The sequence below is a fragment of the Notamacropus eugenii genome, chromosome 1 (genome assembly GCF_028372415.1).
Source record: "Notamacropus eugenii isolate mMacEug1 chromosome 1, mMacEug1.pri_v2, whole genome shotgun sequence".
NCBI lineage: Eukaryota > Metazoa > Chordata > Mammalia > Diprotodontia > Macropodidae > Notamacropus > Notamacropus eugenii.
In genome coordinates this window covers 694,998,048-695,014,112 of record NC_092872.1, presented here as the reverse complement: position 1 = coordinate 695,014,112, position 16,065 = coordinate 694,998,048, and the positions used below count along the sequence as shown (strand labels likewise).

The 16,065-nt window shown below is 40.6% G+C and overlaps 1 protein-coding gene across 3 annotated transcripts; it reads right to left on the bottom strand.

The window, feature by feature from the left end:
• Positions 1 to 672: 672 nt before the first annotated feature.
• Positions 673 to 16,045, bottom strand: NOL3 (nucleolar protein 3). Of its 3 annotated transcripts, none has more exons than XM_072636004.1 (4): positions 15,830 to 16,045; positions 2,583 to 2,821; positions 964 to 1,326; positions 673 to 854 (listed from the first exon to the last, which is right to left on the bottom strand). In XM_072636004.1, exons 1-4 carry the CDS (start codon positions 15,904 to 15,906, stop codon positions 847 to 849), a joined length of 687 nt encoding a protein of 228 aa, XP_072492105.1. In that variant the 5' UTR covers positions 15,907 to 16,045; the 3' UTR covers positions 673 to 846. The 3 variants fall into 3 exon arrangements, with proteins under 3 accessions (XP_072492105.1, XP_072492107.1, XP_072492106.1); XM_072636006.1 differs by lacking the exon at positions 15,830 to 16,045 and adding an exon at positions 4,752 to 4,955; XM_072636005.1 differs by lacking the exon at positions 15,830 to 16,045 and adding an exon at positions 4,752 to 4,947 and having other exon boundaries at positions 2,487 to 2,821.
• Between the last annotated feature and the right edge of the window lie 20 nt (positions 16,046 to 16,065).

The window sequence follows — 16,065 nt, the reverse complement described above, 5'->3', positions numbered from 1 at the left end:
AAAAGGGACCTCCTTTCAAGGACCTGGCATTCTCCCACCTAGAAGGATACAACACATGTCACTGAGTAGTAGCCCAGGAAGGGAGCTGTGAATTAGCCAGTCATAGCAATTGTGAGTTGACCCAACAGGCAGTACTTTCATATTCTTTCCAAGTAGCCATAGTAATACTGATTTGGTTGTTTCCTGAAAAAGAGGTAGAAATCCAGGTATGAAAGGAGCAGTACTTTTTTTGGAGTTTGGGTGCCCAAACTTGACTTTTGACTTTTGTCCTGCCACTGGACCTTGATGACTCAGGAAGAGAGGGTGAGGCTGATAACTTTGTGTAACTCTACCTCACTTGAATACAATTCATACATGAGTCAAGACATCACCAGTGATGTCACTGATCCTCTCTGAAGGGCATACAATAGCAAGAGGGAGCAGAGACAATACCAGGCCGGTGGCAAGATGCTGCCCCAGCCTCCTCCACTGGGGGTCCACCTCAGCCTTCTTCTTCTCTAACTTCTGTTCCAAGGGGTTGGAAGTTTCTTTGTCTGTAAGATGGGTCTAGTGATACTTCCAACTCTCAACCTCAAGGGACTACTATAAGGAGCACGCTTTTTTAAACCTATAGAAATGGAACCTATGACTTTTTATCATTAATAATTATATCAATCCAATGCTGCTCTGGACTCTTTATTAAGAGTTTATTTGAATGAAATAGAAGCAACCCCAGGCCCCAAGCCTTAGCTGGGCAGGAACTCCTGAGGCTGGGTGCCCCAACCTGAGCACTCTCCTATCCCAATGATGACCTCACTCCCTGGTATAGCTGGTAGGATGGGGCAGTGGTCATTTCAATTGGCTCCATCAGAAATCTAGAGGAGACAAAATAAGAAAAAAGTTGAGGGGAAAGGGGCTCCAGAGATAAAGTACTCCCCCTTCATCCTCTCCTCTTCCTCCTTTCCATTCTCTCTTAGACCATACCCTCATCTGCAGCAGCACCTTCTCCATCATCTTCTACTACATCTCCATGCTCTGGTTCTGGCTCCATGGACCACTCTGAAAGATCATTGTTTTCCAGGTTCTGTGGCTCTGGCTCTTCTACCACCTCATTTGCTGACTCATTATCTTCTACGCTTTGTGACTCTGGTTCTGGATCCTTCGAATACTCTTGGTCCTCAAGAGTGTCCAATTCTGCTGCCTCTGAGACCTGCGATCCCTCCACACCATCAGTCTTATCCTCATCTGCAGAATTAGGAACCCCAATACACGTACCCCCACATGAAATCTTCCTCTCGTCATTCACAAAGCATGAATCATGACTTCTCTGGTGATGATGGCTATACCCTGGATGGGGAAGGTGATGGAAGAAGAGAGAAAGGAAGTGATAAGATTCTAGTCTATCAGTTCCCTTCCCATACAAGAATCTCTCTCTAGTTGCCCTCCTTCCTCCTGCCCTGGCCCCTTTCCCTTCTCTGCTCTTGCCTGCTTTGGAAAACCTAACCCTACCCTCTTCTTCATGGACCTCCTTACTCTCCTTTGAGAGGGATAGAAGGAAATGCAAGTCTCTTTAACTCATAAAATAGCAAAGTTGAGAGCATGTCAGAATATGGAATGTTCCATCTAGAAGAGACCTTAGATCAATGGATAGAGTGCCAGGCCTGGAATCATGAAGACTTGACTACAAATCCTGCTTCAGAAATTTACCAGCTGTGTGACCCTGGGCACTTAACCTCTCATCCTCAGTTTCCTCATCTGTAGTAATAATAATGTAGTAATAATAGCACCTACCTCATAGGATTGTTGTCAGGATCAAATGAGGTGATATTTGTAAAACACTTTGAAAACCTTAAAGCTCTATAGAAATGCTAGCTATTTTTGTATCATAGAATGCCAAAAAGCTAAAAGATTCTTTGTATGTCCTCCAGCCCCTTCAGTGGGGGACTTCCACTCTGAAAGGAGTTCTCTCCCAAAGAGAAAACATAAATACTAACGATCTCGAGAAGCAGAACAATTGTTCCACCATTGTTTTCTCTAACTACTAAATGAAATTTAGTACTTCCTTGAATTGTGAATGCAGGTAATAAACATTCTGAGAAACACTCCTCCAGTAGAGGAATGGATTTCCCAACCACAGTCTTGTTCCTTGGGCACTTTGGCAAGAGAAATCATGAAGGGGTAGAAGATTCTCCCATATGTGTAACAAAACCAAGATGATACAAGACTATGACATTCCCTGCCTTAAGCCCTCAGGGTTGGGCTGGCTAGTAAATACTAGGCTGGTAACTGCCAAACTTGTCTGCAAGCTTGGCTCATGGTACGAGGAGGAGGGAGTCCATGCTGTTTTCTCTGACCTGCCCCCCACCATAGCTCTTCATTCCTGGATGGCAAGGTCCACTAGAAGCTAGGACCTCCTCTTTTTCTCCATCTCTTTTTCCTTCCAACCCACTTTCTTTCGCTTCCTTCTACCTCTTGCCCACTGTGCTCTCTCTGGAGATACTGCTTACCCTCTGGTGTAAGCTTCCAGTTCCAATAAGGGTCTCTGGAGTTGTAAGGGTGGATCTCAGATGCACATTTCAGCAGCTCCTGGCAAGCAAACTCACCCTTCTGCTGTACTATCAGAAGTATCCGGCGCATTCTGCGCTCAGGGTCATCCATGGCGTCCAGAGACTCATACTCACTCACAGTGAGGATGCCCCGAGCCATAAGCCCATCCAGCAGGATGACTGAATCATTTTTGAGGACCTCTACCAGCTGCTTCCGCTCCCGTTGGATCATGTCTGAAGGCCTTTCCTGGACATTGCCCATGCCAAGGATGAGGATGAGGAGTGTAGAGGGAGACCTAGAATAGGACCATTTCACACTCTTGGTACAGTCCACTCCCCAGCCTCCTAAACATTTAGTCCCCCATCCCCACACAAACTTTCATTATCACATATAACCTACTACTTCTTGACCCTGGGGATATGAATACCTTCTCTACTTATCTCAGACTTAGAGTGAGGATCAAACGGAATAAGATGTATTTTTGTACTAGAACACTCTACTAAATGTACAAATGAATACTGTACTAAATTGCATATCTGTGATTTGTACATTTTAGCATCCCTAACTTGGCAACCATACCCTCCCTACCTCAAATTTTCCCTCACCCCAAAGTATTCCTCCTATTATTTCTTCTGCCATTAGCTTTTACTAAGTCCATAGGAAATATGACTTCCTCTACAACCCTTGACTGTTTTTTTTATTAGTTAATTTATTTTTAGTTTTCAACATTCACCTCCACCAATTTTAAATTTTCTTCCCCTCCCTCCCTGAGACAGCATGCAATCTGATATAGGCTCTACACATACATTCCTATTAAACACATTTTCACATTAGTCATGTTGCATAGAAGAATTGTAACAATTGGGAGAAAGCATGAGAAACTAAACAAAAACGAAAAACTCTGCTTCACTCTGCATTCTGACTCCATGGTTTTCTCTGGATGTGGATGGCATTTTCCATTGTGAGCCCTTTGGAATTGTTTTAGGTCCTTGCATTGCTGAGAAGGGCTAAGTCTATCAAAATCAGTCATCACACACTGTACAGCCCTTGACTTTTTAGGGAAATTTCTCCACCCTTTCCTTTAATTCATCTCAGGTGGGGTTAACCAACAATGTCTCTGAGTCTTTGTAAATTTAGGACTATAAGATTTAAAATGAGAAGGGGGTTTGGAGGTCATCTAGCTTAACTTAACTCTTTCATTTTACAGATGAGGAAACTGAGGCCCAGACTTGACCATGTTAAACTTCTCTGCTTCACTATGTTGAAGATCTGTGATTTCACATCTGTGGACGTTTCCTCTTCTGATGCAGGTCATATCCCCACCCCCTTCAGACCTTACTTAGGTCTTTTTGACTTGTTGCTGCCAAAGAGTTGCAGAACTCTACTGTAGGCACACAGGTCAGAGTCAGAGTCTTTCCCTTCTGTCTACTCTGTATGGGTCTTGTCTGTACCCTACTTTTCTATACTTTCCTTGACCCATTATCTTCCAGTCTCATGGTCCTCCATCAGCCTTCCCTCACCTGAACCCCTATCTTATATCCCCTAGGTCTCATCACCACCATGATGGTGTTCCTTCAAGGACTAAAAGTTTGCAGGTTATGGTTATATGTTCCCTGGAGACAAGGGCCAGACTTACTGGATAACAGACTATCCCCTCTCCAACATGACTTTATCCAACTACAAAGGCTTGTTTCCTGTACCCTGCATTAGAATGCTAGGTCTCTGGACCAATGGGAGGGGAGAGACTCACATACATCCTGGGAGATTCCCAGGATCTAACAGTGATGTCCAGGCAAACCCATGTAAGTGGGATCACATGACCTTTTAGCATCCAGGTAATCTTTTCCTAGCATTGTCTTGTTCCTCCCAACCTTCTCAGCCGCAGGTGTCCTAAGGTCTCTCATCCCACTAGGCCTTGTTTCCCCAGGTCCAAGTCTTCTTACTAGGTCTGACCCCTTCCCATGCACTGCCCAAAAAGAAACCCTACATTTGACCTATGCACCAAAATCCCCAGTTTCCAACTCAAATTCTATTCTAAAGGGCAATGGATCTTTGCCTGACTTGTGCCTCAGTTTCTCCTCTGTTGCTATGAAGAGAATGATTCACCACTCAGTCATCAGTACCCAAGAAACCCATACCTCCACTCCCAGCTTCCCTCACCCTGAGCTGGCCTTGTCTGGAGGAAAGGAGAGAAAAAAAAGGAGAGTGTCTCACAGTTCACTCACCCGGATTGATGCTTCTGGATCAGAATGGAGATGACTGTGCACAAAGTCTGAGGTGGAGGAGATGGAAGAGACCAGGGAGAAGGAGGGGCTTCTGCAGCTGCTCTGTGGGGAGGGCGGGGCTGGCTGCAGCCAAAGCACTGGCATAGAGCCCAGGACTTCGGGGAACTAAAATGGGTCAGCTCCCTGTCTCACCCTGACGATGGCAGGGAAGGCACAAGGGGCAGAGCTGGACTTACAGAAACCTCTTCCTCGACCTTATCAAAAATACATGGGGGGGGGGGTGGAGTGGGAGATGGGGGGGGACAGAAATATTCACATTTCATTGGTTGTGAGTATTCTATCCCAACCTCCATACCTCAGAGATAGCCTTTATGAACCACTATGTCCAGCCAAAGAAAATTCAGCACCTAGTGGCCAAGTTTTTGGTGATGAGACAGCTGACAAATGTAGCCAAGTGTGTATCAGGCCTCGGGATATAAACACCCATAGAATTACACCCTTCCTAACTGGGTGGCCCTGGGCCAGATGAATTAACCTCACTGAGTCTCACTTTTCTCATCTGTAGGATGGAGGAGGGCCTTCATGCTTCTGCCCAATAACCCTGTAATGCCCTTCTATTCTAGTCTGGCCAGACCATGGGATTGGGTTCCACTCTGAAGGGCAATGATATAGTAGTTGTGTATGATCAGGAGAGTTCTGATTTGCTAGTCAAGTTACACCTGAGTGAAAGTGGACAATCACCCTCGCTCCCTTTAGAGGACCATGTCGGGATGATGCAAGGAATGCCTGACTGGTTCACAGTGAGTGGCAGACAGTTTCAAAAAATGCTTGGAAACTAAGAGTTAGGGGTTGGAGGAGGGAGGATGGAAACTGTCATTAAGGGACCATCCCCTCTGTGAAAGGAGATGGAAGAAAATGGATCTGCTATTCTCCTTAGGACTCTTTTCTAGTCATTTCTGTCCATTAGACTTGCAGAAAAGTTATGGGGAGAGAGGAAAATGTCTCACCTCTCAGCCCCATCATGGCAATAGAGGTTTCCCAACTATATCTGTCAAGAGATTTCTTCTCAGAAAAGATCATCACCATCAGGATCATCTTTATGGCTAAAAAAAAATGAATGGAAACTAAAGCTTGGTTGGCCAGACTTCTGGATATTCATTGCATACAATACTCCATCTCCCACCTCTTTGTCTTTGTCCTGTGCTTGGCATGCTCTCCCTCCTCACTTCTGTCTCTTGGCTTCTCTGACTCCATTTAGCCCTCAGTTTGAATTCCATTCTGGAGGAGGCCTTTCCCAGACCACTGCCTCCTTATGAGGTTACCTCCAATTTACCCTGTATGTGGTTAATATTCACAAAGTTGTTTGGGCAGCTAGGTGATGTAATGGATAGAGCAGTAGGCTTAAAATAAGGAAGACTTGTCATTATGAGTACAAATCCTACCTCAGACACTTATTAGCTGTGTGACTCCAGGTAAGTCATTTCACCCTATTTGCCTCAGTTTCCTCATCTGTAAAATGAGCAGGAGAAGGAAATGGCAAACGACTCCTGTATCTGCCAAGCAAACCCCAAATGGGGTCACAAAGACTTGGACATGACTCAACAACAACAACAAAGCAAGAAATGAAAACGGAAATCGTTTATGGGGCAAAGAGCAGATTGATAGCGCTGCCTGTCAGTCTAAAAATTTACCTGATACCAAAGTGATGTGATGGATTTGAGATTTACAAGAAAATTATGCTGATTTGCATAATCATAAATATGATAAGCATATTCAATATAAATTATGTATTGTATATAAATATATTATGTAAATAAATAAAGTATGACAATAGTTTCAAAGGAGAAAAAAGGAAACTCTATCTGAAAACAAAATTCAAACTTGATTTGGAAGCAGAGAAGTATAAGGGCAAGAAATGAACAATATTAGATATAAATTGAAATTCTGGATCAATACAAAGAGAATATGATTATATTATTGGTAAGGATCAGTCAAGGTACATCAGTGATTAGCTGAAAATAGAGAGAATTTTTAAAAGAAATGAAAGGGTAGACTTGAAGCTACATTCAAACACAGTAAGAAACATATGAAGATGCCCTATCTACCGGAAAATGTTAAAATGCAGCTCTCCATACAGTGACACCAATTCATCTGGAGCCCAGATGGATGGCTTTATTTCAATATTCCCAAGCAACAGGGAAAATGGAACCAGTGACTTTTTATTCAGGCAAGCACCAATTCTAGATTTTCACTTTCACCCGTTTTCAGAATTTCCAGCAAAGGCAGAAAAAGAAAAACCCAGAACTGTAGAAAGTGGTAACTCAAGTAAGAATAAGTATTTACTTATCTGTTTGTTTATTTATTTATTTAGGAGTGAGAGTAAGTATTTAGACCTTATTAAGAGAAGAGCCAGAAAATTTGCTATGCCTGCAGAATTATCAACTCCTTGAAGAAATATTTCTTTCCTCTGTGGGAAGATGGAATTAGAGATTCCTTATGATTTCCAGGCTTAACATCACAAGAACTTAGTGTTCTTGTGGATTTGAGAAAGTAACTGGAATCATGTAGCAATGTAGAGATTTGAACAATTTCAATTTTGTATTTATATTGCATTTGAGAAATTAATCAGGTACAATTATTATTCACGCCCCAGTTGATCTATGCATGAGGATAGCATGCCTTTGCAGCTAGGAGATCACAAGAGATAACTATTCTCTACTGGCTTTTGTATGCAACCAGTATGGAATGCCCAAACTGGCAGATGAACGAAATAATTTTTCATGTAGCTAATTTAGAGATACATTCAACTGGATTAATGTTATTAGATTGGCAATAGGTTTTGTTTCATGTTCACAAAATTGCTTTGTGTTGGTGCCATGTTTATAAGTTTCTTCCATTGTAATTTTGGAACTTGGTCTATAAAAGAACAGTCTATTTTTGGAATGATACCTAGTGTGATATATTTGTAACATTAGGAGGTTAGAATCTTTTCAATCTTAATTCTGTGATTGATTTATGAATTAGAGTTATTGCACAATAGAGATAATTGTTTTGAAGACAATGTTTTTTCCCTTGTTAATGACTGTCCTGAGTATTGAAATATATATACTCCTGGCTTGTTGAAGTATTAATTTGAGTTTGGTAAACAATACAGCAGACATTGAAAAGCTGGCAATCCCATTTGAGAACACAGTTTGAAAGCAGTAAAGTTCTAAATAATTAGGAATATTTGGAATGTAATCAAAATGTGAAATAGATTGCCCAGACTGTATTTCAGGACAGGTAGGTGGCACAGTGGATAGAGTGCTGGACCTGGAGTCAAAAAGTCTCATGTTCCTGAGATCAAATCTGACTTTGGATACTTCCTAGCTACGTGACCCTGGGCAAGTCACTTAACCCTATCTGCTTTAGTTTTCTCATCTGTAAAATAAGGTGGAGAAGGAAATGGCAAATCACTCCAGTATCTTTGCCAAGAAAACCCCAAATGGGGTCATGAAGAGTCAGACAGGACTGAAAATCACTGAATAACAACAGCATACTGTTTCTTGTTGTTTGTACTTCATCCTGGAAGAGGATCAAAGAGGGCGATGTCTTGACTTGCACGTGAATTGGATTTAAGTGAGGCAGAGCCTCACTGTCTTCTCTAGAATCATCGGAGTCCAGTGGCAAGATGTAGGTTAAGATGACTGGCAATGGTCCCGAGCACAATGGTCTCCACCTTGGCCTTTTTTCAATGATAAGTTTGAAGACATTTCAATAGAATAGAAATTCAAACCATGGTGCCATAGGTTGTTCCAATGAACTCCATCTTATCTTTTACATTGCTAAACATATCAATTGATGTTTGGGGTCAGTATAACCCCAGGCAATTGCCTAAAGATCCCTTCTCATTGTTGTGAGATGTTCCAATATTCCGAAGCTCCAAGAAGGTCTCTCCTGGAGTGGATGTGGATCTGTTCCCAAGGAAACTGTATCAGGAGAGTGTAAGAGTTAAATTAAAAATTCAGGCCATGAAGGACTTTACTTCATCCCTTTGTTTTTATAGAGTGCACAAAGCCAATCTAGAGAGATTTTTGATGAAGAATAAGACATACATTTTTGGACATGGACCATGTAGGAATTTGTTTTGCTTGATTGTTCATATTTGTGACAAAGGTTTGGTTTTTTCTTTTCTTTTAAATGGTCAGGTGGGAGGGAGAGAAAATAAATGCTTGTCGATTGAAAGAGGAAAAAAAATGTACAATTTTGGGTCATCCTGGGAATAGACAGGCAGTAGAAACAGAAGATTTAGGCTGATTCCATAGCCCAATCTAAAACCCTTCTTGTCAGCCCTCAGGCAGAATAATTGAGTCCTTACTATTGTTTCATAAAAAATGATGAGCAGGTGGACTTCAGAAAAAAACCAGAAAAATCTACATGAACTGATGCTGAGTGAAATGAGCAGAGCCAGGAGAACATTGTACATAGTAACAGCAACATTGTTCAATAGCTAACTTGATAGATTTCACTCTTCTCGGCAATATAATGATCTAAGACAACTCCCAAAGATGCATGATGGAAAATGCTGTTCACATCCAGAGAAAGAGCCAAGGAGTCTGAAGGCAGATTGAAACATACTATTTGTTCTCTTTCTTTTTTGTTTCTTCTTTCTCGTGGTTTCTCCCATTGGTTCTAATTTTTTACAACATGAATAAAGTGAAAATATATTTAAAATCAATGTATATGTAGACCCTGTATCAGATTGCATGCCCTCTTGGGGAGGGAGAGGGGAAGGAGGGGGAGAAAATTTAGAACTCACAATTTTGTAGAAATGAATGCTGAAAACTAAAAATTGATTATTTTAAAAAAAGAATAATTGGGTCCTTGCTCTTCTACAAGGTTTATTTTAGCCTAAAGTGACCCTTATCCTGCTCCTGTGTGCGTAAGCTATGGCGATCACTGGTGTTGCCACAGGTTTAAAAAACTGATTGAAATTTATCTTGAATAAGCTCAACATTATTACTGAAGTTGCTTTGTCTTTCAGACACATAAGGCTGACAAAGCAGACCAGTGCAAAAAGAGCAGTATACATGATGTTTTTTTCTTTTGTTTTCATACAAGTTGATTTTATTCAAATCACTAAATTCTACTAAAACATGGGAACTGGTCAAGGCCAGACTCTACTAGTGTGCCCAGAGTTTCACTGATACAATTCTGTACATTGAAGAAACTGAGGGAGCCTGCCTGTAGGAGGGATGTGAGGACATGTAATTGAAGTGTTTTGGAGAGACTTTGGAGCATGAGTAGAGATTCTGTAGCTGATTCTGGTCTATTGGCCAGGAAACCCGTTTGATTGGCTATAATTACAGAACCAGAAGTGGAGAGATCTTCAGAGGCTATATTCAGTTTCCATTGAGAAATGATGCTGTTAAGGAGGAGGACAATGGCTCTCTCTTTGAAGGCAGACATGTGGCCCCATGAGAAAGGATCCTGCCCTTTTGTCTCTGCATTTACTCTTTCCTTTTATTTAATCTGGCACCTACAATCTTGTGAATCTCAAAAGGTCAGGAGAAAGTGCTATCTGGGAGTCCTGACTTCCAGGAAATCTGGGAGTCTAGAAATCTGGGGAATCTGGGAGTCAAATCCATGCACCATAGCACATAGCGTGCTGAACCTGGAGTTAAGGAGACAGCTTCCTGAGTTCAAATCCTGCCTCAGACACTTACTAGCTGTGTGACCCTGGGTAAGTCATTTCACCCTGCTGGCTTCAGTTTCCTCATCTGTCATAAGCTGGAGAAAGAAATGTCAAAATGTCATGAAGAGTTGGACAAGGTCAAAATAACTAAACAACTGTAAATGAGCTTCTATTCCTAAGGAGCTTGAGGCAAAAGGACAAAGTGACTGCTAGCAGCCTCTCCACCCTTTCCAAAGAAGAGGATTTGCCATTCTAGAACAAACAAAACTGTTTTGTGGTAGTGTGTCTATTTCTCTAAGATAAAAAACTGTACATTATTTCCTGATGGAAATTTCCTGATGGGGGCCTTTCTAGAAGGAACCGTAAACAGTTCATTTGGAAACGTGAGATGCATTATTACCTAAATATTGGAACATCCAGCTGCATTCACTGCTACTTTCACTTTTACTTTCCAGTTCCTACCTCAAATATATCCTTGCACAAACATATTCCTTAAGAAGGTATTTGCTATGTAGAAAAAATGTCTTCCATGATTAATGTACAAATTGTGGCCACTGGTGACCATCCCTGGTTACTGTTCTTACTGTACACAGGGAGATTAAAGGGCTGCCTAGAGGCTCAAGTGTGTCTGAACATTGAATTTTATCTCCACCCACTACCTTACTTTCTATACCTCAATTCAAGGCATTTCCTTAACTCTATTATGTCACTTTATAGCATCTATGATAGTTTTTACTGTCTTGCTGCATTTGCTGTATTAGAGCAAAACATGAAAATTTCATATTTTCAATCAACTAGAATAATGTATCTTGCTACAAATGAGTGGGTACAAAACTGAGATCCTAGAATTAATACATTTAAATTAAGCTTCAAATAACTTTGCAAGGAGCACTAAAGGGTGGAACTGTGGGAGCACATTAAAAGTCTCTTTTTGGTTTCTCTAGAAATTATTAAGAAATAATATCTCTCTGGTCTAAAAAAAACTCTTGCCAGACTTCCATGGAAATGTGGGTGATAGGTTAAGAACAAAAGGCCTTTCAAAATGGAATAGGTTAATGGTGGAAACTGAAGTTTGAACAAATAGGATCTCATCTTCTGCCCTTCCATATTCTCTGAGGGTAGCGCCATAGTGCACAGAGTACCAGGACTGACGTCAAGAAGACTCATCTTCATGAGTTCAAATCTGACCTCAGACACTTACTAGCTGTGTGGCCCTAGACAAGTCACTTCACCCTGTTTGCCTCAGTTTCCTCATGTATAAAACGAGCCAGAAATCTTTGCCAAGAAAACCCCAAATAAGGTTACAAAGTAGGACCTGCCTGAACAACAACCTACCTCTGTTCTATTTTATTCTATTCACATGGAAGCACCTTCTTCAATTATTCAGAAGATATTAGATATTGATCTCTAGGAAGAGTCCCTTTGATTCCTCAAAGGAAGTCCAAGGAGGAATGGGAAGGGGTCTTCCTTACTCAAACCTCTCTAGAATATTAACCTCAAACCACATTCTAACATATGATGATCTTTCCCCTGATTGAAGATTCCTACAAATGTTACTCAAATTGTTTTGGGGATCCTCATGTTGGAGGGCACGGGGGGGTCTATGACTATTTGGACATCTTTCTCGCCAAGCTAGAAATTCTTGGATATTAGATTAATAAATTAAATTAAATGTTTCTGGTAGACTTATGCCTAAAACACAGAATATAGTATTATTTTCTTTCTTTGACAGGATAAAAGAAGATGTATGAGGAAGTATAATAGACCTTGGGAGATGTGAAGAGGGAGAAGGGAGAACTACAGTGGGGAGCAATATATCTACACTTTTCTTTGTCACTGTCAGCCAGTTTCTGGCCTCAGTGAGCTCCTAAGGGAGGGGGAGGGAGGCAATGTGTAGACTGGAGGACAGCTAGGTGGCACCATAGAGGATAGAGTGCCAGGCTTGGACTCAGAAAGACTCATCTTCCTAAGTTCAAATCTAGCCTCAGACATTGCTGTGTGACCCTGAGCAAGTCACCCAACCTGTTTGCCTCAGTTTCCTCATCTGTAAAAAGAACTGGAGAAGGAAATGGTGAACCACTCCAGTATCATTGACAAGAAAACCCTGTAAGGGGTCAGGAAGAGTTAGATACTACTGAACAAATAAAAAACTAGGCTAGAAGCTTTGGAAAGTCTCATCAGGGCAAAGAGATACCATTTTTAAAGAGTGCATGAGAAAGCAAGCCCAGACATCCTTTTCCCCCCAAAAAAGCCTCCCACAACTTTTTACACCCTGTAGCAAAGTCAGAATGCAAAACACCCCCACTGGCCTAGAGCAATGAAATATTTAAGTTCATTTTTTTTAAAGAAAAAAATAATTAAAAATCAATAAAATAGCATTGGATTTAAAGTCAGTGGACATTGAATCTTGTCCTTGGGCAAGTCACATCTTCTCCATATGCCTCAGTTTCACTAACTAAAAAATAAGAATGTTACACTAATTGCTCTTTAAGCTGTCTTGTAGAAACTCAGACATTCTAAAACTAACTTAAGAGGTAGGAACAACAGCTCAGTGTATTAGAAATTGCCTCAAATCTTTCAGGAGACTTCAGTTTGAGTTCCACCTCTGACATTCACTACCTGTGTGACCTTGAGTTTAACCATTATAACTGTCCTATCTTCAATTTCCTTGTCTGTAAAATGAGGATGATAATACCTGTATTTACATCACAGGGCTGTTCAAAGGATCAAATGAGATAAAGTAGGTAAAGTGGGCCGTTCAATTCTGGGGAAGGGGGTCTGCAAGCTGAACCAAGTGGCACAGAATGAAGAAGAGAGCTGAGAAGACAGAACCAATATAATAGAGTAGCAAGAAAAGATATAGTAAAATAAAAAAAAAACTCAACAATCACACCTCCTCCAAACAAACAAACAAAAAAAAGGAATCCCATCATTTAAAAATATATATATATTGTGATGATAGAGATGCTCAAGATGCATAACCAGAAGGAGAAAATTACTCCAAAAGATGCACAGGCAAAGCCTAAAAGAAAAAGATAGTTTGGGCACAAATTCAACTAGAATTCCTGGAAGAGATAAAGCAAGAGATAAAGTAAGAGCTTTTTTCTTTACGTTTTAAAATATTCTTATAAACAAAATGAGTGTTAGAAGAAAAAAATAGGAAAAGAAAGGAGAGCAATAGAAGAAAAAATTAGAACAGGAATTACCAGCTTGGTATAAGAGGTACAAAACTTTGCCCAAGCAACAAACTTGTTATGAAAATTAGAATGGACCAAATAAAAGCTAATGACTTCACGAAACAACAAGAAATAGTAAAACAAAGTCAAAAGACTGGGAGAAAAAAACAGAAGAAAATGTAAGGTGTCTCAAAGCAAAAACCACTCACCCAGAAAATAGATCAAGAAGAGTAAATTTAGGAATCATTGAACTACCTGAAAGTAAACACCCAAAAAAGCCTACACAACACATTTCAAGAAATCATAGGAGAAAACTCCCCTGACCTTTTAGAACCAGAGGGCAAAATGAAAACAGAAAAAGAAAAAAAAAAACCCTAGTCACCTCCTGAAACTCCAAAATAAAAACTCCAAGAAACATTATGGCCAAAATCAAGCTTGTCCAGGTCAAAGCAAAAGACACTGCAGACAGCCAGAAGGAAGGAATTCTGGTACCAAGAAGTCATGATAAAGATCACCCGTTATTTGGCAGTTACCATTATGAAGGAGCAGAGAGCTTGGAACACAAAATACCAGAAGGCAAAGGATATAGTCTTACAACCAAGTTTTTACTCAGCAAAACTGAATATAATCCTGCAGCAGAAAAAAAAAATGAAGCTTTAATGAAAAGGAGGACTTCCAAACATTCATAAAGAAAATACCAGAGTTGCAGAGAAACCATGAAGTCCAAACATGCAAGCCAGGGACAACATAAAAAGTTAAACATGATTGAACCATCGGAAGCAACTAAACATGGATAAACTGCTTACATTTGAATAATGCAGAGATGATACTTATGTCCTCTCAGAACCTGCTCATTAGGCCTCACAAAGGGATTCTAATTAGAAGGCTGAGAGTGGTTCTGTTATCTATTAGTGATCTTAAAAGAATGGAAAGGTAGGGGGAGAGGAATACACTGAGGAGGGTCAGAAGAAGGGAAAGTTAGAAGAGAATCTCACATAACTGGAGTGCACAAGCAGAAGTCTCTATAAATAACGGGGAAAGGGTGGAAGGAGTAACACTTGAACTTCATGCTCATCTGAACTGGACAAAGAAGGGACGGACACACACACACACACACACAAATGGATATAGAAATAACATTCACATGGGGGGGTAGGGAGGGAAAAGGAAGAAGGGGAAATTAGAAAAAGGGTAGATTAAGGAAGGGATTAGTCCTAAGCAAAACAAACTCTACGTATGGATAAAAATATTGATAAATCTTTTTGTGGGAGCAAAGAATTGGAAACTGGTGGTGGTGACCGTCAATTGGGGAATGATTGGATAAGTTATGGTATATAAATGTGATGGAGTACTATTGTGCTATAAGAAATAATGAAGGGGAAGGTTTCAAAGAAATCTGATTAGACTTGTATGACCTGAAGCAGAGTCAAGTGAGCAGAAGACAATTCATAGAAAGACAGTAATATTGCAAAGTCAAACAATTTTGAAAGACTTAGGAACTTTGATCACCATTATGACAAACCAAGATTCCAGAGGACTTATGACAAAACATGCTGATTAGAGAGATGAAAGACTCAAACGGTAGAATGAAATATATGTATTTTTTGACATGACCAATTTGATTTTGAAATTTGTTTTGATTGCCCATATATGTTTGTAACGGAGTTCTTGTTTTTCTTTCTCAATTCGGAAGAGAAAGGAATAAGGGAAGAGAAGGTGGATTTTGGCTGATTGAAAAATATAAAAATATTTTAAATTATATATCATATAAAATTATATTTTATATAAAATTGATTTTCAAGTACATTTAGTCTTTCTTTTAAAGAAGAAAACTGAATCACTCCGAGTCCCACTTTAATCTAAGGTCTTCCTACTCCCCTCCCATCCCTCTAAAATCTTTTTGCAAACCAGAAAATGTGATAATTGATAGTAGCCAGAAATTCTGTAGCAGTTTCTAAAGTTTGCAAAGAGCATTACAAGCGTTATCTCATTTCATCCTGACATCAACCCTGGGAAGTAGGCGCTATTATTATTCCCATTTTACAGATGAGAAAAATGAGGCCAAAGAGGTTAAATGACTTGCCCAGGGTCACACAGCTAGCCTCCGAACTTCCTGACTCCAAAGCTATAAAGATCTTTTGTTGTTGTCGTAGTTGTTGTTAATCATAATGCTCTCCGAATCTCAGTTTCTTTAATCGGTAAATCAGGTATGTGGTGACTCACTCTACCTGCCTCCCAGAGTTGTTGTGGGGAAAACACTTTGTAATGGTGTCACAGAAAGAGTCGCACAGGACGGGTAAGGCATGGATGGGTTAGATCGCCATCTTTAGAGGGACCTTCCAAATCGGTGAGATCACAGTCCCTTTGGAGTATATGAGCCCGATGGGGCTCAGAGCGAGTGAGGGTGGGCTGGAGACGCACAGCCAAAGAAATCCAGCCCGGATCCGGAGCCTGGGCGGCGGCG

What these genes read in the sequence shown, in the direction of transcription:
- NOL3 (XM_072636004.1), bottom strand. Translation starts at nt 15,906, where the DNA reads ATGCCTTACCCGTCCTGTGCGACTCTTTCTGTGACACCATTACAAAGT. An exon ending in ACAACAACTCTGGGAGGCAG is followed by an intron (nt 2,822 to 15,829) that starts GTAGAGTGAGTC and finishes GTCCTATTCTAG; the next exon opens with GTCTCCCTCTACACTCCTCA. An exon ending in TCTGATAGTACAGCAGAAGG is followed by an intron (nt 1,327 to 2,582) that starts GTGAGTTTGCTT and finishes TTCCCCATCCAG; the next exon opens with GGTATAGCCATCATCACCAG.